Below are 22,239 nucleotides of genomic sequence, written 5' to 3'. Positions count from 1 at the left end.
TCTTTAGAATTTTACAAAAATAATCCCAGAAAATTATTTACATTCTGTTTTCTTAAATGCAAGTATATGTCTTACATTATTGAGTTAATGACATCCTTCCTTTATACCTGTCTGAGTGCTGTGCCTGAAAATAAACCTGATTTCAAAAGACAATACAGTCACCACATACTGTAATTTAACAAAATGGCACATATTCATTTTGGAAATAAAGTCTTACAAAATAATGTTTTACATCTACAAAGACATAAATATTATTGTTATTATTTGAATTACAACAGCTTTGTATAATATAACAATTCATGGAAATAAAATGTGATTTTAGGACGAAGCTGTTTCAGATTAAAATTGAAAAACCTGAGAATAGACCATGATACATGTTTGTGGGATGTGACACAGTTCATGCAGACACAAAAAAGTTCACATACACAAACAGATACACTTGTGAAACATAACAGCAGTGGCTGCTTCTGTGGCAGATTTTAAACATCAGCAACATAAATTCACACTTTCTGTGGAGACACTTCATATGCATTGGGTTCTTTTGAGGAAAGGCTCGATCTACTTTTATGTTAGTGTTGCAGACATACATATTTTGTCTTAGGATATAATCTAAGGCAACCTGACACAAGAGCAAAGACTTATTTGTGTCAAACAAAGGTTATGTGATACTAGAGCTCAGACCAATTCAGATTTCTGAGCAAATTCAGTCTAATCCCAATTATCAGTTCAGTTTACTGTGTTTTCCATGGGTCTGGCTTAAAATATTTAAAAAAATACATGGTTCTGCTTCAGTTTGCCTCAATATTGAAATCAGAGAAATCCTCACTAGACAAACGAATTAGCAGGTCTCACCAAAATACAGTTTGATAATTGGCATGAACACCAAATTAATATGTTCACATCCAGAAAGAGCACAGCACAAAGTGCAACGCAAAAAGACAAAAATGAAGGCTTAAATCAGATAAACATTTTACAGTCAATCAGAAATGATGCTTTTATTAATGAGTATAAAGAAAATGTTACTCGGATGTATTATCTGTTTAAATATCAAAATCACACTCCGTCAGCAAATGACAGATGACACATGATTTAGAGGTAACCGTTGCATGAATGAGGCACAGATGTCAAATTAACAACTGTCAGGTCTAAAACTTAATGAAATACATGTTCAAACATCCACAACAATCTGCTTCTTTTTTAATTCCCGTCTCTTTGAAGGCCTAATTGTCCCAATGTTTATCATGTTTTGTGTTGAAATTTAAAGTTGTGCCTCTGGTTTTTAAGGACACTTCTTCTTTACCAACAAACTCTGTTTGTCAGGAAGAAAAACATTTAAAAGAAAATTCTTCAAGAGGCAGCTTTATTTGTGCTGGTGTTTAGAATTATGTTTTTACATTTTTGCAGTAGTTAACCAGTCGTATTTCCTGTCTAATCCTCTGTCACCAAAACCAACTGTAGTTAAGAGTCTTCTTTATAAGAAAAAGTAATATGTACATTCAAGAAAGATTTCAGTTATATCAAATTTCTGTCAAATTCGCAAAGCCTTTACAGGTTCAGTAGTACAAATATAGAATTTATGTTCTATATCAGATGATTGGATACAGCGTTGGATTCCCTGGAAATCTCATGTGTGTACGAGTGTGTGTGTGTATCTCTCTACAACCTGTGGGTGTGGATATGGGGTTGTAATTGGTCACGTGTGTGTGTGTGAGAGAGAGAGAGATTTAGACAAACAGGATCCGTTTTGCTGGACCTGTCACAGGCGTGTCTCTCTGTCTGTACTGTTATCTGACAAGTTAGAAATGACAAACTCTTCCTTCCTGAGCGACTCCAGCTCTGCTCCGCCATTGGTCAGAGCTACATGAATGGCATTTCTTTCCTCCACTTTCAGCTGCTGACTGAGCAGGATGAAACCTGGGATGCAAATGATGAACGAGATAGTCCGCAGGCTCAGAGTCAGACCCAGGTATGCTATCCTGTGAAGAAATAGTAAAGGATTATTTATGTCACAGCTCTCTTTTGACAAGATGTCAAACAAGACAGAAGGATAATCTGAATGGAACGGCGAAAAAAACTGGAATGTGGAAAAGATAACAAGATGCAGCTGTTTTATCACTCAGAGGACTAACGATGAGACCAAGCAATGTCAGAAAGTGGTAAATTCATTCTCTCTCTCTCTGTACAGACATTTATGAAAGTATCTAGGCAGAATGAAAAAACATGGTGATTGTCGTGCAAGTCTACAGTTAAATCGTTTTGGTCTTTAATTTATAGATCTTTGTTTGAGGTTGGATATTAATTCTTATAACATCCTAATGAAGTGTAAATCACCCACAAATCATAACATATCTGTGTGTTCAGCATTTACAATTCTGTCAAGAATAAATCTTCAGCAAATTGCACCAATCGTGCCATAACTCAAATTGCCTCTAAGTCTCATGCACATGTGTAGTACCTGTAGGCAGTGGTGTTGTAGATTCTGCAGGCTCCAATGCCTCCACACCTCTTCTGACCCCATTTTAGACAAGTGGTGTCTATGATTGCTCCAAAATAAATGGGTGCAGGAATCCCTGCTGCAGGATAACAAACATTTAAACAGTCAAAACAGAAACATCATGCTTGCTGAGATGAGTCAAGGGTTCATGCCCAGTAAAATGAGACCTACCAAGGGTACGTGTTGCCAACGAATGGAAACCTAAAGCCAACGATTTCAGCTGTGGATTTATGCACCTGTGTTAAGAAAAAAAAAAAGTTTTTTCAGGATATACTAAAATAAGTGTCTACAACACAAACGGTTAAGTCATAGGAAATGCATTGGACCAATGGGCACATGCATATATACATGGGCTTTTATATTTGTTTCTTTTCTTCCTCCTGTAAACCTTGCATTCTGTCATTTCTTCAAAGCTAATTATGATTTGATGATTTTAGAATTTAAGGGACTGTGGAGACATTAAAGAAAAAAGGGCAATAAAAAAAAAAACATTGAAAAAGTGATGACATTTACGTCAGACCAGGAAATTCCAGCAGAATCCGCTGATCTGGCTTTAGAAGACTGTATGTGTGTTACTGTAAGAGGGTAGGTGGGCTTTCCCACAGCAGAGGGCGCTGTGGGACAGACAAATCATTAACTTGTTCACAGTTCATGATATTGGGCTTAAAAATATGTACATAAACTCTATGTATTCCAATGCAATACCTACAGTAAATCACTAAATTGTTTATAGATATAAAATATTTGCTTCAACTCTTTCATAATGATGCTGTTTCAAATATTGTACTGGTTGTAGCAGGCTCCACCTTCCCATCAAAAACTCGGATGTGCATGTTCTGGGGCCTATTAAAGTGAGTCCAGGGAGTGAATATCCCCTATAGCTTTCAGTCCCTGAATATTCCTTACTTACTCATCTATCAAGAAACATTGTGTTCAAGGGGATTTGAAATATATTTTCAGCTTCAGCTAGCAAGAATAACCCATGAATCCATTCAGTTAATTAGCATGAGGTCCTTCGAACTATGGTCACATGCATTATTAGTTTAATGTTTAGTAATTATCAATGTTCCCTTCAAGAAACATAATTGATGAAAAACAAAGTAATACAATTCAATTATATCACAACAACACAGAACAGCCAGTGTCCTGCCAATAACACAAAACATCCTCTATCACTTCTGTGGTTTATCCACATCTCAGAGCTTTGGAAGCTTCAGTACTGATCCACATGCCACAATTCATACAAAACTCTCCATCCCTGCCATACCAATCTCACTGTTTCTTTCCCCTGACCCTTTGCTATTGCAATTACAGACAAGCATTTTGAGAAAAATTAGTGGAGAGATGCAGCATTGATTGTCACATCCTATTTCTTCTGCGTCCGAAGGGCTTTGTAGCAAGTGAGAAAAAGACAGGTTTATTGTATCATTTATTGTCATTCTTAACACAACATCATGATTCCGTACTGAGAAATTCCACCGTAAAACTTGTGTGTCCCATCTTGGAGACCTTTCACAAGAACTGTATAATCCCTTATGAGATTTGATCGATGTGCGGTTGTGTTGGTGAAGTGGTGAAGTTTTTCCTCATTTTAGCAAATGTAGCAAACTTTCTAAACAGCAGATTAGGACATTAGAAGTGGGAACATGTGCTTTCTGTTTAGCTGTATTGTTAACTTGCTGATCGTAAGTTTTATAAGTTGCACTGCTAGTAGACTTTATCAAGTGTGAGAGGCTTTAATATCTGAGTATGAACAAGGCACATGCAATAGTTAAAATCAATTTATATTTTTGACTTGAATCTGACCTGATGAGAAGCATGTAGCCTGGTGTCCCTCCAAGGGAGATGATAAAGGAAGTGATGACAGAGAGAGCCAGGAAGTATGGGAACATCCTGTCGCAGTCGTCTGTGTTAAGGCACTGACCTGTTTGAGCTGTTAGGTTACCAGCCACACCGACACAGCTGCAGTTAGTGAAAACCTGGAGAGACATGCGTAGTCACACAGGTAGCTCAACGTGTATAGCAGGACATAGACACATTTACAAATGCACTGGACTATCAGCTTGTCCCTTCAGGGGTCGCCACAGAGGAGTGTGGAAACCCTCCCATTTTAACCGGACTCGGGACCTGCACCAAGGTGGCCCTCGGTGGTTGGGCGTGGCCACACCTGGTGGGGTGGGATTTGAGCCGACGGCCTTGTTTATCCCAACCCAATGCTCTACCACTGAGCCACCAGGCCCCCTGTACATTCACAAATGCAGTAATACATGCATAATACATGGTAATACAGCATATTGCAGCCAGAAAGGTGTACAATATAATACATTTTGAATAATTAAATAGAACCTTAGAGATGTTCAAACCTTTGACAGGCAATGCTTATACTTGCATACCTGGTTTTAAATCTGAATTTCTGCCCATAATCTCATATTTTTTAAATGACTCTTTGGTCAGATTATAAGGCTGAGCCCGATGTGGTTTCTCTGATAGCACTCACATACTGTGCACATACTACAAACTAAATAATTCAGAAAAGTGAAGCTGTCTATTACATTAAAGCATTTGTTGTTCATGTTACAGACTTTTGAAAGTTTGTTTTGAAAGTGATTTCTTGGTTCAACAGGGGATTTCAAGTTAGTGGCCCTCCCCTCTTCTCCATCTGTGCTACATGCCTGGGTTTCATCATCCACTCACACAGCTTGTCCTATCATTGCTATGCCAATGACACCGAGCTCTTCCTGTCCTTACCACCAGATGTCTCCACTGTCTCATTGCATGTCACTCTTGACATCTCTGCTTGGATCAGAGAAAGCCATTATCAACTCAGTCTCTCCAAAACAGAGCTTCTATCTATCCTCCTAGACCTTCAATACAACTCAGCATCCGTATCAACATAGGATCTTCATTGATTGTTCACACCAATTCTGCCTTAAATCTGGGGGTCATCATTGACGACCATCTGAGCTTTACTGACTCTCCCGTGTCTCTCAGGTTTGCAGATTTCTAGATCAGAAAAATCAAACAATACCTTTTGGAATACGCAAACCCAACTCATACTGCAGTCTTCCAAAAGGACACACACTCTTCAGATCTGTGCACTGGCTTCCCGTAGCTGCCTGTATAAGGTTCAAAGCTCAACAACAGCACCTATTTACGTGAACCTCCTCATGCAGGTTTACAATCACTCCTGCCCACTCTGCTCTAGCACGTGCATCTCATGAGGCACATGCAACTATTTTTGTTTTTGATTGGTTTGTACCTGACTTTAAATCATTATGCATAAAAGCTTCTGTCAAATGACTAAATGGAAAAGTCAAGAGGTCTTTATGGTAACAATAGAGGGATCAACTAAACAGAAAGTGCAGTGATAGAATATACACATGACAGTATTTATTATAGTCGTTTATCATGTGTATTTTTTTATTTTGGTTTAAGGACCTTGTCAACTTACTGTGTCTTTCCCTGAGCCAGCAGAGCTGGTGCAGCCAGCAAGACAGGGAGTAACATATGTGATGCCATTTTTTCCACAGACTGGGTCCCAGTCACTCTCTGAACAAGAACAGTATGAGTTGCAGGCTGTGGACAATGAGTGATTATCATAAGAAATTGTATCTATGCTGGGGAGAAGAGAGTGAGAGAAACATAAAGTGAGAGATGTTATTATGATTATGATTATTATAATATTATTATTATTGGCATACTGTAAACGTTGTTCTAGTAGTTTAAAATAACTCAACTTAGCACACAACACTGAAGGAGGCAACATTACCATCAAATAGTTATTTTATTCTTTCCTAGTGCCACACCTTCAAGTACTCTTTTTACATGCTGCTCATTTAATTATTCAAGTAAATTACAAGTTAAAGAGCATTAGGAAACAGATAATTGTATTCATCGCAAGCAGTGGTTAGTTTTAATTGTATGTGCCAGCTTCCCCACATCCAACAGAGGTTAATTAGTGTGTTACATGGTGCTTCTGATCAATGTCAGCAGTGTGGCTTGTGTTACTGCTGAACCTCGGTTTTAACAGTCAGTGGTGAAATGAGCAAACACACATTTTATTTCTGGCTACGTCTGGCTTGTGTCTCTATGGGTTCCTACTTGTTCTGCTGTCTACTTTACAGACACTAATGTGTAGTCATTAACCCCGACATACGAAATAATTATGTGTGACTCACCTGTTGTATGAAAGCGTCACCCCAGCTACCTTGGCATTCTCACAGCTCATTGCAAAAAAGAACAGCGATAAGAAGTAACCGATCAGAGACGTGCCAAAGGCAAACTTGGCTGCAGCCATGATGTTCAGCTTCAGCCTTTTCATTAATACACCTCCAGAAAACATCCCCAGTGCCACAGCCGGGATATTGATGACACCTAACATTACGAGAAACAATCAAACCCATATAAGTTAATATATTATCAAAAATATTTTTGACTGAAGTAGCACATGCAAGGAATCTTTTATGGGAAAAATAAGACTACATTAATCAAAAGTTTCCTTCTCTGCGTTTTCATTTTTTAAATTTTTAAATAAAAATGAAGATGTGATCTTTTCCATATCATTGATGTCCATATCATTATCTGGTCGCTAATATTACATTCTCTTTCATATGCAGAAGGTCTGGTCAGTACTGGCATCTACTTTGATGAGACTTACATTAAGCTAGATAGTTTTATCATGTGTTATTAACTCCATTAGATATTTTTTTTCATATGCAAAACTCTTTTCGTATTCACAAAGGCCCGTCTCTGCAGAGGTGGCATTCAGCTTGCTAACTTAGATCATAGCCAACCCAGTTTCTCATTTCTTTAACATTATTCTCCAAAGGTAGTGTTCTGGTTGTAAAATAAAATGTATTAATTGAAAATGCTGACTGGTGAGATGGTTTTAAGTAAGAGTAAGTAAAAGTGCATGTTGTGTACACACTTGACAATAGAACTAATTTGCGCTAATGAGGAACATTTAAGATCTCTCTCCTATATGCAATGTCAACCAAAGCAGAAGAGCGTTCCCTTGGTGTGTTATGTGAAGACATAGTAGGTTATGTGACACTAATGTATGGAGCTAATTTGGTGGAATAAATACTCGTATCTGTATTTTATGATTTAGTTTATAATTAACTTTAGATGCATTGTAAATAATTTTTGTACTTGTATTTGAGTATTTGTGCAATACTCAAAAATACAAATCGGACCACATTTGTACATTTTTGTGCATATAGACACTCTTTGACAAACACACACACAAATGTTTTCTGCTCTTTCCTCCCGTGACTGTGGGGGGAAAAAAATCAATAGCATATCAGCCAATCAGCCATCGCTGTTCCTCCAGCCAATCAGAGACCAGCTGTGACTTTTGAATTTTGACAGTTAATGTAAAAAAGATGGAGCTAACATGCTAGCAGGACCTCCAGGGGACATCCCAGTTAATGTGCAGGTCAGTTCATATTTAACAAACTAAACATCTTGATGGACTATTATTTAACTAAGCAACTACATTAACACGTAGTTAGCAGGGAGTTGCTGCTAACTAGCCTCCTCCAAGTACGGTGTCATGAAATAAACTACATATTTTACTAATTCCATACACCATTAAGATTAGATAAGTTTGTTAAATATTAACTCACCATCGCATTAACCGGAATGTTCCCTGGAGGTCCTGCTAGCATTTTAGCTCCGTCTTGTTTATGTTAAGCGGTAAGAGTTCAAAAGTCACAGCTCTCTGATTGGCTGGAGGAACAGCGATGTGATCGGCTTATACGTGTGTGGATTTTTTTATTTATTGCCCCAAGAAAGTGCAAAAAACATTTGTGTGTGTGAGGATTCGTATTCACAGGATGAAGACCGAATTAGCTCCATACGAATGGCAGACATCCCATACCCATCAGGAAGTTGGCCTTTGAGGCAGACTGTCTGAAGTGCTGCTCAATGTACTTGGGCTTGTATGTGACCATGCCAATAAGTGAGTTCAGCTGGATGATTGTCACACACAGGTAGGTCACATACACAGGGTGTCCCAGCAGAGTTCGCAGGGTTGGAATAAAGTCTGTAGAGAGATAAAAACTTGAGTTTACACATATGCTAGGTCACCATGTCTTTATATCAACCCTATGTAGTAGCTGGATCAATATAAACCATTCATTATTTTCTTAATTATGAGTGAATCAAATTTAAAAACCATCTAAATTATATAATAAAAAGAAATGTTAAGCAGTTCATCAGCCATCTAGCTAACATCTGTAGCTTACTGTAGAGCTTATAAATGTCGTAATTTATTTTTTAATTACTTCAAATCTATAAATCCATCCTTACCTTTGGCCATCTCTACAAAACTAGTATGTTCCTCAGCTGGATACTTGTGCTTCAAAAGGTCTGAGCCTTTAATGAAACTTGTCTGCTCCGGTGCGCACTTCTCTAGGCCTCGGGACCCAGATATGGGGAGGGAGCGGGGCAGAAACCAGAATGGGATAGCAGACAGTAGGGTGATGACCCCAGCTATGAGGTAGCCCAGCCACCAGGCCCCCACCCAGCGGGCATCTGCTGGGGTGATGGTGATGGTTTCTGTGTTGAGGGTATAGAGGGTGAGAGGTAATCAATCATGGTCATAAAAAAGATTCACTAACATCAGTTAGTGAATGTTTAATGTTATTATTTCATACCTTTAAATCAGACCTTTGAGCTGACTTCATATTCTTGAATATTTCTTCTTTTGATTATCGTTGTTTTTGTTTTTTATTGTTTTTTATTGTTTTATAGCTTCCTTCTTTCCCACTCTCATTTTCATCCATTTGCTCTGCCTTGAATATTATTTTTGAATGTTCTCCCTTAAGACCTTCTTCTGTTGCCTTCCTTTCTTTGTGTTTTGCCTCTTTCCCTCTTTTGCACTCTTTTTGGTTGTTGTCTGGCATGAATGGAACCAAATCTACATAGAAATTTGAATTTTGTAAACCCTAAACTGAAAGGCCACAGCCAGTTGGTAGATTCAAACTGGGAACCTTCTAGCTATGAGGTAGCAGCTCTACTGCTCCATTGTGCTTCTCCAAATAATTAGTTACTGAGAAGATTTTGGCTACAGTCTCACAAGAATGTTTTGGGGTATTTACTGTTTACATATTCAATTTGGTTAATAGTCTGGATTCACAACATTTCAGAAATTATTTATAACAATCCATGTACATTTTTAATTTTGGTAAAAGAATATTCTGTATCTAACTTTACTTCAAGCTGCATCATCATCATATCACAATGTCTCTCTCCATCAAATGGAAAGAGCCATTATAATATTTTTCTTAATAGGTTCCCATTATTCTCTAGTCTCAGCAGCAGGACATGCAGTACACTAGTAAAAGTAGCTCTCATTAGGTGGGAGGTTGAATACACACTGACAGGTCTCCATTCAAAAAAAGACAGGGCTGGAAATTAAAACTGCATCTCAAGTCTCAAATGCAATTATTACGGTTCGCTCAACCCAGGGTACATCCCAATTCCCCTCAATTTTTCCCTCAATTTGTACGTTTCTTTGCATCCTTTTCTCTCACATTAATGATGCATGAAGGAATTCAAGAAAAAAGACATGAGCAGAGTCGAAACGAGGAAATGTGTTATCAGAGACATGAGACGTTGTTTCCTTTTCTGAATTTTACAATCTCAAAAAAATATATTAAAACGAGATTAATGAAAGTCCACAGTTTTAATTTCACTGTTGAGAATTATACAATGTGGAATTCACAGCACATACATTTAGTCAAATATGTCAGCGCTATAAATTCAGTAGTATTCAAAATGTAAAGGTATTCAGTGGTAATACATTTTGAAATTTTGCTATTCAGATCTTCATTTATTTCAAATCTTTTTGATATGTTTTTGCATCCATAGTCCTGCTTCTCTCTCATTTGACCTCATTCATTAGCTAGTTGTTGCTCCACCTGTGCATCTGCTCCGAGTCTTTGAATTATGCACACACTGACTGTGATCCACTTGGTATATCTGAAACCATTATGCCTCAGTCTCATGAATCAAATGACCTTTTGCAGAGCAGATGTTTTGACCTGTAATGGCAGGGAAGGAACAGGTGTTTCTAAAAACAGTGAGAATGGCTTTGCTCTACTCAAGCCACAACAACATGGCAGTTACCAAGTAGGCCCAATTCAAAGACTCCAACTCTGCGATCATTAATGCCATTATTTACATCTGTGTTTCTTTGTAGAAGTGTAGAAAAGTGTACAAAGTGTTTCACATATTCTGCTCTATGTTATTAGCGTTTTTCATAGCTAAAATGACAGAACAAACCTAACTATTGCTTCATGCAATTTAAGAAGCTCTCTGTGATGGGTAGGATCCAAAATGATGTAAGATTATGTAAGAATAAACAAATCTTTCCAAACAAATGGTTTCTAGATTGTTTTGCATTCGCTATTAATGACTCTAGGATGAGCAAAATGACATCAAATGTGACTAGACAGTCTGCAACTTTACATAACCGTCTGGCTCTAAAATACTCAGAAAAGAGTTGTGTTTAAACTCACCCATTTTTACAAACCCAATGTCCACATATATTTTGGCACAAAGAGAGCCTAATAAGTATCCAAACACAGGGCCAACCACTGAAATGGTCTGGACACAGCCTAGGATATAAAAAACACACAAAGACATAGGTAACACAGGAATTAATTAGGACTCCCTGTACTAATACTTAAGATAATAAGGTTGAGAAGTGAAACAGGTGCAAGAGTGTTGTTCTACATTTTAGAAATTACAGTTCAAATCATGCAAATCATGTTCATGGAATACTATTAGTGATATCTCGGTCCCTGAGTGATGATTTTCTTACCCACATAAAGCGCAGCATTCTCCTCCGTGGCAAAATCGTCTATATAAGAGATGCCAAGAGGCTGAACTGGCGTCTCTCCAATCCCTCGCAGGACATTTCCCAGGAGCACATAAATCCACATTGACAGGTTTGAATCGCTTTCACAACCTGGGCAAAGGCAAGTGTAATCAGACGTGTTTTCTAGTCTATATACAGTAAGTGTGTGTGTGTGTGTGTGTGTGTGTGTGTGTGCGCGCACACACCTGTGGCTGGCACTTCAGGCAATTTATCATCCTGGCTCAAGTTTGCCGGTGAACCCACCTGACATGGAGAAGGGTTGAGGGTTGAGTTCTCTAACCACCTCACAGATGTTTCATATTTATAACTGCAAATGCAAATTAAACTGTTAAAAACAGGTGACACTGATTAAATGAACTATTCACTAGATTTATCACTGGTTAAAAAAAATACAGTAAATGTATACATTTGCTTCGCCGGATGTAGAGTTTAAAAATCACATGCACCAACAGGGTGTAGCTCTTGTGCTGCTTTTCTTGGCTCCTTTACTCACCGTCCAATGATGAAGTGAGGCAGAGCGATGATGAAGGTGCCAATGGACATCAGTACACAACCCACTGCAATGATTTTTGGACGATGGAGCTTGGCCCCAAAGTAACTGACAAAAGCTATCACCAAAAGGTTACCTGGAGAATGACATGGACAGAAATGTTAGATTTTATTCAGTGAATTAATGGAACTATCGTCTCAGAAATTGATATTATTAAATACATGAATATAATAATAAATTTGATAATAATATTAAATAATATAAATAACAACAACAACAGTTATTATAATAGGTCAGCACATGATTTCTGTATAGGCCATACAGATCATTGTAATAGTTCCCTAGACCTTTTGATGTGACCATGTAGGATGTCCTCTGCAATAAAAGTTAAAAGGGAGGTGAGGTTGTGTTCTCACACCAATGCAGCAAATGTGTTCGCATAAAAACATTGCCGGATGGGAATGTGGTCATGTCTCTATTGTCATCTGCTAGTGCATTTTGTCTATGGTCAGTGACATGGAAACTCAATTGTAAATGAGGTGGAAGACAGATAAGCTAGAAAGACAAGCTCATGCCAGGTTGCCTGACCTTTTTCTATTGTGTTGTTCCTTTGATAGCATGACGTCAAAGCATCTAACAATCATTTAGCTGTTGTCACGTATGTGTGTGTGCGAGAGAGATTGTGTGAGAGACAAACCATCATTGAGGAATGTCAGTTATGAGCTAATGCTCAAGAGTAGTCAGTACAGTGACTATGTGTAAAGCAGATCATTGTTTCCGGTGACGTTTTTAAAATTGTTTTTGTTTTTTATTTTGAAGAACCATATGTGTATTAGTAACATTTATAAATCAAATCCTGCCAAACGTCCAGGAATGATTAATCAAGCATATTTAGAAGTGTGCATATATGTGAAATGGGGCAAATGAGCTGCACCCATCTACTTGATATGATTAGCATCCATCATTGTCTCTCTACTCTCCTTTCTCTGCTTCATTATTCTTTATTTACTTATTTATTCTTTATCTCCCCTCTGTTCTGCACTCCTCGTTTAGTTCTTCCATTTTCCTTTCTTCTTTGCTCTTAATGCTGCCCTGATCTGCCTCTATGTTGCCCTGGCAACGGTCCTATAGAAAATCCTTGTTGTCTAGGCCACACAAGAGAAGCAGCTTTGACAAGACCAAGAGATGGAGGGATAGAGGTCTGTGCTGGAGGTGTGATCTTCAAGTTTTCCCCAGGCATATTCCTCTATCAGCAAATCAGGTGGTTTCTCATTGTGCCACAGTGTTATTGAGGAAACATGTTAATTATTGATCACTGCCATTGTGTCCACTAAAGAAGGAAGGGTGACAGTGGATGACAACTTTTACCTTTGTGTGAATCCTGTCTCTTTGGGTCTCAAGTTGTTGCTATGTATTATAATTTCTAACTTATGAGTGACACTCCAGTTGAATGGATTAGTCTTACATAACTGACCTAGATACAGTCTGGGAACACATTCTGCTGAATGTCATGAAGAATTCCTCCCTGTTAACAGGGGCCACTGGTTACATACAGTATGTAGACTTTGTGTATGGCAGTGTTGTCATCCAGATCTGAAAACCAGCTGCCCATTTCCACAAATAAAATCTTTTCTTTGGTCAAATAATGTTTTTTACTCAGTTCATTTGCATGTTACCTAGAGGTGTCAGTTTACCCAGGAAATGTGTGTATACAGGCTGCACATCAGATTTGTTCTATAAAGATGGTTGAATAATGAAAGAAGATGCTGTTTCCTGACTTTTTTCCTTTTCTTCCTGTGCGTTTCAGAGCAAAGAAAGAAAGACAGGAAGAACAGACCTTCAAACAACAAAAGCTTTCTAAATTTAACAAATAAATACATGGCAGAAACAGACTTCTTTAGACTTTGTGTTCTTCTTTTGGAGTTGGCCTTGATTTCATTTGAGGAGCCATTGCCTCATTCAATGCTCTCTCCAGTCATCCACCCACTTCACTCCACCACTTTCCTTTTGTTCTACACATTCACTGTTGCATCAAGCTGAGTAGAAACCTGGATATGGGGTTAGAGAAATCTGCCAGGATGTCATTTCCCCAGGAGAAATCTTGTACGCTGACAACAGAGACCAGGTTTCAGGATTACATAGCATTTAAAAAATCAGCTGAAGTAGGGAAACTGGAAATCTAACTATCAAGATAAACCACCCTTATGTTCTTCTTCACAAAACTATTTCAGACCTTATTGATTGTATTTTCATGTGGTGTTGTCATGTGTTATTCCTGGAGTAGGCCACAGTTATAGCGGTGCACTACTTTTCTTTAGTTAAAGCACAGTGAGACTTCAAACAGTTCAGTCAGAAATTTGCCTGTCATCTGCTAGTAGTGGCTAACATAGCTTTAAAATGAGCTGTATGGTGCATGTGATATCTTATACATCTCAGCACAGAGCTTGGACGCTTGTGTTGTACTTCAAACAAATTATTTTCGTATTGCCTGAAGTGTCTGTTTGCTTGAAGCTGATTCACATGTCCGATAAAAGATAGAAAATGCCAACTGGTTCCCTGTAAATTATTGGGGGAAAACTCAGATTGAATTAATACTTTAGAGTTAATAAAGTGATTGCATTAGAGATCTTTACAAATTCTGGAGACCTTAAAGCCTGTCTTGTCCTTGCTCGACACTGTGACTCACCACAGACACACACACACACACACATGCACGGCTCTTACTTCTTGGAAGCTTGATGAATCTTTTATCTGCAGCTTGAACATCTCTTTAACCCATTCATATTTCCATGCTAAATACAGAAAGAGCGAAGGAGGGGAGCCCATGACACAGAGGCTGCAAACAGAACAACAAAATAACAGTAGTGGCTGGCGAGCCCACTCACCAATCTCAAAGCTCCCGTCAATGACACCTATTAGGTAACTAGGGATGTCAAAGCGCCTCTCCAGCTGAGTTATTGTGCTCTTCATGTAGCTCCCTGACAGAGCTTTTGCAAAATAGGCAAAGGACAAAGCCACCAGAAACATCTGTGAAAAGGGAGTGAGATGAGGGGAAGGAAAGAGAAAGAAACAAAGATTGGAGTTTACATTAATAGGCGCAGTAGCCTTTAGTCAAACTACCACTTACAGAAAAAAATCTACTTGATTATGTGATATTCTCTCATGTTTTTTCCAATGAGATTTGACAAAAGGAAGCACTTGTATGACATCATTGTGGTGGCTACAATGCATGAACTTCACTCAATAACCTAATTTCACAGCTCCAATGTTCACTAATTAACATGTGCCAGCATCACAAGAATAATAGGGTTTAGAGCTACAGACATTTAATATAATAAATTAATCATGAGTGTTAAAACACAAGCAGGCATTTTGAACTCTGCCATCAAACATATCTGAGACAGAGAATGTATCGTTATAATTTGTTCTATGCATGAGACTGAAAGCAGGGGAGGGACTGAGCCCAGATCAGCAGTTGTCACAGAGGTACAATGTCTCTATAATGTCTTATAAACAGCATTCACTCATGACCGAGGTCCAAATTCAAAGACAAATTCACTTTCCTCATTGACATTTTACATTTTAAAAAGACTATGAATAGTTGATTAATATAAAGCTGATAAATCTGCTGGACTTCATGATAAGCAAAATGATTCTCTGATCCTCAGGTACGTGCTGACATGACCTAGAATGACCCTATATCTGCACTGTTTTTGCACAGGTTGAGCTACAGTTGATGGTCCAACTGGCTTGTTAGGGCATCTGGAGGCCTGTCCAGGGTGTACCCCCCTCTTGCCTAATAGGAATCAAGCTAGATGTAGCATGTACAAGAGGCCTTTTGTCATCTTTTGACACATGGTATGACCTCCTTTGATTGGTTAGGAAGGTGAGCCTCACTCAAAACCTTTGAAAGGGAACATCTCCACACTGCTGCCAGTGCAGTTCTGTTCTGTGTTCTATTCCACATTAAGATTAATTAAGGAGCATATATCTACTGAACTCTTTTTAAAAAGTAACATACTGTAGCTTATTGAAAAGCAAAAAATGAGTAATGTCTTTGTTTACTTCATCCCTTTAAACACAGTTTGTGACATTTTCATTCTGTACTTTGCTAAAGAACCAGTGGCCTCTTTGTGAGTTTATAAAAAATGAGATTCACAGTGTGAAAATTAAAACAACATGTGACCTGCTTTTGTTCTTAACTCATTGATGTCGCCCAGTTAATAAGCTTAGACTAAAACAGGAGTCTGCTACATTTAGACACACTCACACACATGGTTTTCCAACCCTGCATGTGTGACAGTGATGTTGAAATGTAAAGCAGAATTCAGTATGCAATACAAGATCATTAGAAACTCTCTGACACTTTTTGGGATCTTCTAAGATGCAACAAATGAAGGGGGAAAAAAAGTGGGACATTGTGGCACTGCGATCCTAGTCTTATTGGTTGAATTAGCAAAAACAAGGGAATAACATTGATTATTAAATGGCGGTGCCATGTCCCACCCAGCCGGACAGTAAAACAATTCTGAGAAGAAATAAAAGTTTGTCCTTAACTGCACTCTGTATTATGATAAGCTGTTGTATTATGAACACCATTGTCTCACATCACTTTCATGTAGGAAAAAGCAACAAGAATGTCTGATCTCATTTAAGGGTTTTCCCACTTTCATGTTGTTGGCAGAAGCCGATTTTAGCAGGTTGGACTTTTTTCTGAAAAGGTTGTTAGAGATGTGTGAAAAAAAAGAAGGTCAGAAAGCCTGAGGTGGTCTATTAATAATATCTATAATGTTGTTCCCTCAGACAGAAGACATTTTTCTTGTGGAACAAGAGGACGAAAAATTAACCTTATAGAATTGTAAATATGTAATTGTAGTTGTACTATGTAGAATTGCATCACACCAAGGGTGCTTTATTATTTACACTGAAAAATCCACATTTAATCCACATGCTGAGTTGAGATGATAATTAGCTTTAAAGGTTTGTTTATTCACAAACCCAGATTGAGCTATTTTTTTTTTTATAATTTTGTTATGTCTTCAGTTTTCAGAGTTATACATAATATAGGCATGTAGCCTTGAAGAGGCAGTTGATTCATTATTAAAATAAGCCATTTTGAAAGGGTTGTTGAAAATTTTTTTATCCATAAATTGTTTTTATGGATCTAATTTTATACTTGAGTCATTTCTTTTTTGAAAAGGACACAATCCTGCTTTTATAACACCCTATACACAATAACAAATAGTCATTCACTTATGGCATTATATTAATCCACTTCTCACTTTTGCTACAGCAAATTCCTGTGTATAAAATATCATAGTATAGTCAACATTTACTGACAATATTCAACATTTACCGACTTCATTAACTACCTCAACAAGAAGCCATTGAAATAACAACATAGCAGCAGTAGGCCTACTGGATGCTATTCTGCTGTGGTTACTTTCTGCAGTAAGCTAATTCTGTTTTACTTTTACATAATTACTTTTCATGTTAATTTTCAAAAGGCTTGTTCTTTTTGTCTACTGACGAGGTTCATGTGATATGATTGGCAGCTCCATAACTGTTTTTAAAGGTCAAAAATAAACTTTAAAACTCAAGGTCAATTACTGTTGTTAAGATCATGTGATATGATTGAGAATCCAGAACCTGTTTTGTTGATTAAGGTTAAAAAAAACTTTAAAACTTTCACATTTTATTAGATCGTCAACAAAGGACAATAACAGCAAGTGGATCTATTGTGTTGTGACCAAAAGAAAGGAAGGAAGTGTCAGCAGTGTGCAGCCTTGCGTTTTTCCAAATTAATCTTGGAAGAAAGGCTGAACATGAAAGTTGACTATCTTTTACTAAACCTGCTATCAAGCGATGAAAGGTTTTAGCTAAGAGGAGGGACACTATGGCCATGTGGAGTTGAGGGGAAAGCCACAACAGTGTACAGTATAAATGAATAGAAGAATGGGCACATGATTCATTTCCTCTGGCATCTAACTTATAACTTCATATTAAGACTGAAAGGACACATGTTCAAATATACTGTACAGTTGTTTTTTACTTTAGTTGTAACTCTTTGCCCTCGTGGAAGGGACTTGTTATTCAAACTTGATTATTTAGTTAGTACCGGCATGCTCCCTCAGCACACAGTACATACTAGGAGAGCATGGAACTCCCCAGCATGTAACAGGCGCCCACAGCATCTACAGGAGAAACTCTATAAGTGTCAGCTCAAGCTCCTTCACTATATCATTCACCAAGACATTCATATTAGTCCATGTACCTTCAGGCTGGTGCAGGAAGACGAGCGCAGTTCTCTGGCAACACTGTCGCTGCGTCCATTCTCCTGCGTGCGTCCTGCTCTCTCCTCCATCCTCCAGTAATATGTCTGTGTCTCCTTTGCAGAAATCTCCCACGTAATGCAATTTCTTGGCACTGATGCATGCAACCCTGCAAATGGATAATTCAAGCATGTGACCCACTTCTCATCCTCTGCACAAAAACAGAAACATGTCCATGGAAGCCGGAGAGACTGCCACACAAACAATGTGTCCTTGGATTTGTTCTAGAGATCTTAAGACTTAAATCACACTAAAACAGCCGGTGTTATAATGCCACAAGTGACGTGTGCATTTTTCAGAACAAAAGGTTTTTGTTTCCAGTTAACCATTTAAGTCACAGTATTAAAAACGGCAAGCTAAACAATCCTACATGTGCTACATTCTTTATTGTGTTGTTTGGCCAGTAACTAACATTATGTGACCAGATATACTAAAGTATCAACCCGGGTTATGAAGTGTGGTAAAGACGTACATATAAGCCTCAGCAACTCACAAATCACACACAACTCAACAGGAAATTGGTTTTGCTATATGGTGAACTTGCTTTGAGGCCGTGTGCCACTCACTGTTGGTGTGGAAATGATTTGTAAAGAGAGTGGAAACCAAAACCAAATTCCCATAAATGATAAATACTATGTGTCATATCCTTGCCATGGCTGACAGCACTGTCGCTCTGTTATATACTATGACATGCACACTGCTGTCAGTCATCTGCACATTGACTGCGCTACTAGAGAAATGTGAGAAAGTAGTGTGTTTTCCTCACCCATAGGATCACTGCTCAGTGAGTTTTAGCATATACCAACAAGTCTCTATGTGGTACAAAAACCACAATGTGTAGTTACTGTTTAATATAAGTGGTATTTAACCACATGTCTTAGTTACAAATCTTTATTTTATTTTAGATCTTCTTTTTTTCTGGGACAGCATGGTGGTTGAGTGTTTAGCACTGCCGCCTCACAGCTAGAAGGTCACCACGGTGCATATCCCCAGGCGGCTGTGGCATTTCTGTGCCGTTTACGTGCTCTCTTCATGCTTGCGTGTGGTTCCTCCCACAGTCCAAAGACACGCATATTAGCTAATTGATGATGCCAAATTGCCCATAGGAGTATATGTGAGTGTGAATGGTTGTCTGTCGGTGTGGGTCTCTCTGTGTTGTCCCTAAGATAGCCTGGAGACCCGAATGGTTACAGATAATAGACGGACAGATGGATGTTTGGTTTTCTTAGATTTACTTACATACTTTTTGGCCTTATTTCTTATAGGGGCACAGTAGACATCTGACATTGTTTCAGATGCTGAAAGGGTTTAGTTAGTTTAGAGGCTGTGGTGCATCAGTTTGAGTACAGGCACAGAATGACAAAACATGGCACAGAGACAGACAGAAAAGTCTGTAGATCTTAACGTAGATCTGTAGATCTTTCTTCTTTGTTTGCCCTTTTCTCTCCTTTTCTATGAATCCTTTCTAACGCCATAGTACTGTTACTGATAAATTCATATTCCTTATTACATGTATTCTCCCTCTCTCCTCCCCCATCAGTCCATTAGTAGTCATGTGAAACAGTGGATGTAATAGCTCCAGGGGACTGGGTTTGTATGAAGCACGCTAGCACAATAACATCACCATCTCTGTGATGGTGAGATTGCCACTAGTGCCACAAGCAACACTTTGTTGGCAGCAATGGATAATTTTTCTGAGGACCAGGACGGACCGAAGAAGCTGGCTAATCACAACAGATTTGACCTACTTATCAGGCATTAGACCAATACCAGTTTTAAGCTGGCCAATACGAAGCTGTGCTCTACTATAGCAGCAGGTTTTGCTTTTTAAAAAAGAGCTGTTCAGCCACTTTTTCATTTTTTCCACCAATGTTTATACTCCCTTAACCCAGTATTTCTCACTATGCTGTTGCCATAGTACTGTTACTGATAACATTTTATGTGTCACTGTTATGTAATGTCTAGAAAATTACATCTTTATTCAGACCTAAGGAACTAAACTGCATCTGGGATGGAAGCGAATATTTCTAGCCTCTAGGTTGTCAGGTTAATTTGAAATTTTATATAGCACCATTTATTTAGTGTCTTCTGAATAATGAAATGTTTAAATTACACGAATAAGCCATAAAACTGTATGTTGGTGATACTTTAAGGCACCGACTGACTTCAGAAGCTTTACAGCACATCTGGTGATCTTCATTCAAGATCTGATTCTAAGAGGACTTAATTTATCTTTACCATATACGATCTTAAAAAGCACATTCATTCATAATAACACCCAATATGCTTTATGCTGCTTATCATTTTAAGAATTGACACTGTGCTAATCAGTGCAATCAACTTTTTATTTCATTCCATGTGAAGAACTGGACCCAACATGAACTGATGTCAACCCTCCTCAGACTTAAAGGTAAATCTGAGGACGTTACAGAAAACCACCTGGTGCACATGTCGCTATAAGCTTATTGACATTTATTGTTGTTAAAAATGTAATTCAACCATAAGACATAAGGATTATTACACCCTGAATAAAGCATAAAATCTTTTTCTCCCTTTAGGTTGATGTCAGTTTGTACCACAAACTGTAAAATAAAATAAGAAAAATCTCCTTGATTTGATTTGGTGATTTTTTTAACATAGTGTATTCTCTCTTATATAGAGTGCTCTGTACACCTGAGGGGGTGCTGACTGCACTGGATCCTCACTAGCATACTACTAAAGGGCAGCATCATGTTGAAAAGACGCTGAGATTATACCTTCATTCATACAATATTCCATCAAGTAAAGCACATGTATTAATGTCCAATATGTTTTCATGAAAATATTGGAAACTCTTTATATATTTAATGTCCACATTTCACAGGCTTAACTGTCCAAAGGACATCATACAAATTCATTATGAAGTTAATAAAAATTAAATAATAAAGACTCCTCTCCTTTTCAACAAGTCCTTAGTCACAGAGTGAATAAGGACAAACACACATCGCCACAGACACCACCAGCTGAACTCAGTCCAGCATGGTTAACATATTTAAGCAATCAATTAAAATGACTGCTCGCTGCAGGGCCACCAATAAAAAAGCAGTTAAAGAGCTAACTCACACCAGTGTTTGGTGCTACATGATTTAGTTATTTTAATTCAAATTAACAAAATCCCAACAACTGTTTTTGTACTTGAAGAATCAAGAACAACAATTTCAAGGTCACTTGCAAATATGAGTGTATGAGTACAGGGATTAAGCCAAGGAGCTGTTTGCAGCTGAAATAATAAAAGAAGCACTGTGTGTGCAGTTTGGGGGGCATCTATAATGATTTCAGATAATTTATCGTCCTTTTGCAATTTTCACTAAAACAATATTTTCAAGAATTTGACAAGCAGAAAACACGGATGGATTAAACTCCAGATGCTGCTGTTTTGTGGGTGCTCACCCAGGATGCCCTGCAGACACAGCTGATGTTTTATGTTTCACACTTCATAAAACATATTATTATAGTCTGAAAGACTTTAAACACATTAGCTAGTTCAATTATGGAGGGTGATTATTCATTGAAAGCAGGTTTTTAAATATGGTTAAATTTAACTGGACTTTAACGACATGTTACCAAAGACCGACCATTTTTCATTAGAGATGTCCAACAAAGAGCATCACTCACCTCAGCGTCCTCCGACCAGTTGCTTGGGTTACACAGACTAAGCAGCCAATGGGAAACGCGGGTAACCTCCCTCCGGCCACCTCTGGTCAAACTTCTCTCGTGGATGAGAATCGAGGAAAAGCGGCGACTCTTATCGTCAATTCTCTGAAATCGACGTGCACCTTTAGAGTTCATTTCCAGCAGACTTCATGGTAACTCTCACACAACAGACGTTGTCATCTCCTCAAACATGTCTTCACCGCTTGCAGTGTATCGATGAAACGCTGTGGTGGGACTGACTGCAGATGGACCGGCTTCAGGAGAACCAGGTGGCACGGAGAGACGCAGGTCTTTCACTGGCGCTTTCTCCTCTGCTTCTGCCTCCCGCCCCCCGCCCTCCTCC

The 22,239-nt window shown here is 38.3% G+C and overlaps 1 protein-coding gene across 4 annotated transcripts; it reads right to left on the bottom strand.

Annotated features, from left to right (window-relative positions):
• On the bottom strand, positions 1–22,239 carry LOC137128488 (solute carrier organic anion transporter family member 1C1-like). Of its 4 annotated transcripts, XM_067506570.1 has the most exons (15): positions 21,858–22,239; positions 18,146–18,312; positions 14,757–14,898; positions 11,875–12,007; positions 11,567–11,688; positions 11,325–11,471; positions 11,020–11,118; positions 8,807–9,055; positions 8,376–8,540; positions 6,673–6,868; positions 5,946–6,111; positions 4,301–4,473; positions 2,666–2,730; positions 2,456–2,573; positions 1–1,976 (listed from the first exon to the last, which is right to left on the bottom strand). In XM_067506570.1, exons 2-15 carry the CDS (start codon positions 18,233–18,235, stop codon positions 1,757–1,759), a joined length of 2,085 nt encoding a protein of 694 aa, XP_067362671.1. In that variant the 5' UTR covers positions 18,236–18,312; positions 21,858–22,239; the 3' UTR covers positions 1–1,756. The 4 variants fall into 4 exon arrangements, with proteins under 4 accessions (XP_067362671.1, XP_067362672.1, XP_067362674.1 ...); XM_067506571.1 differs by lacking the exons at positions 14,757–14,898; positions 18,146–18,312; XM_067506573.1 differs by lacking the exons at positions 14,757–14,898; positions 21,858–22,239 and having other exon boundaries at positions 18,146–18,276.

The sequence above is a fragment of the Channa argus genome, chromosome 6 (genome assembly GCF_033026475.1).
Source record: "Channa argus isolate prfri chromosome 6, Channa argus male v1.0, whole genome shotgun sequence".
Lineage (NCBI taxonomy): Eukaryota > Metazoa > Chordata > Actinopteri > Anabantiformes > Channidae > Channa > Channa argus.
Note: the sequence above shows the minus strand (reverse complement) of the source record. Positions and strands in the feature narration are given on the sequence as shown.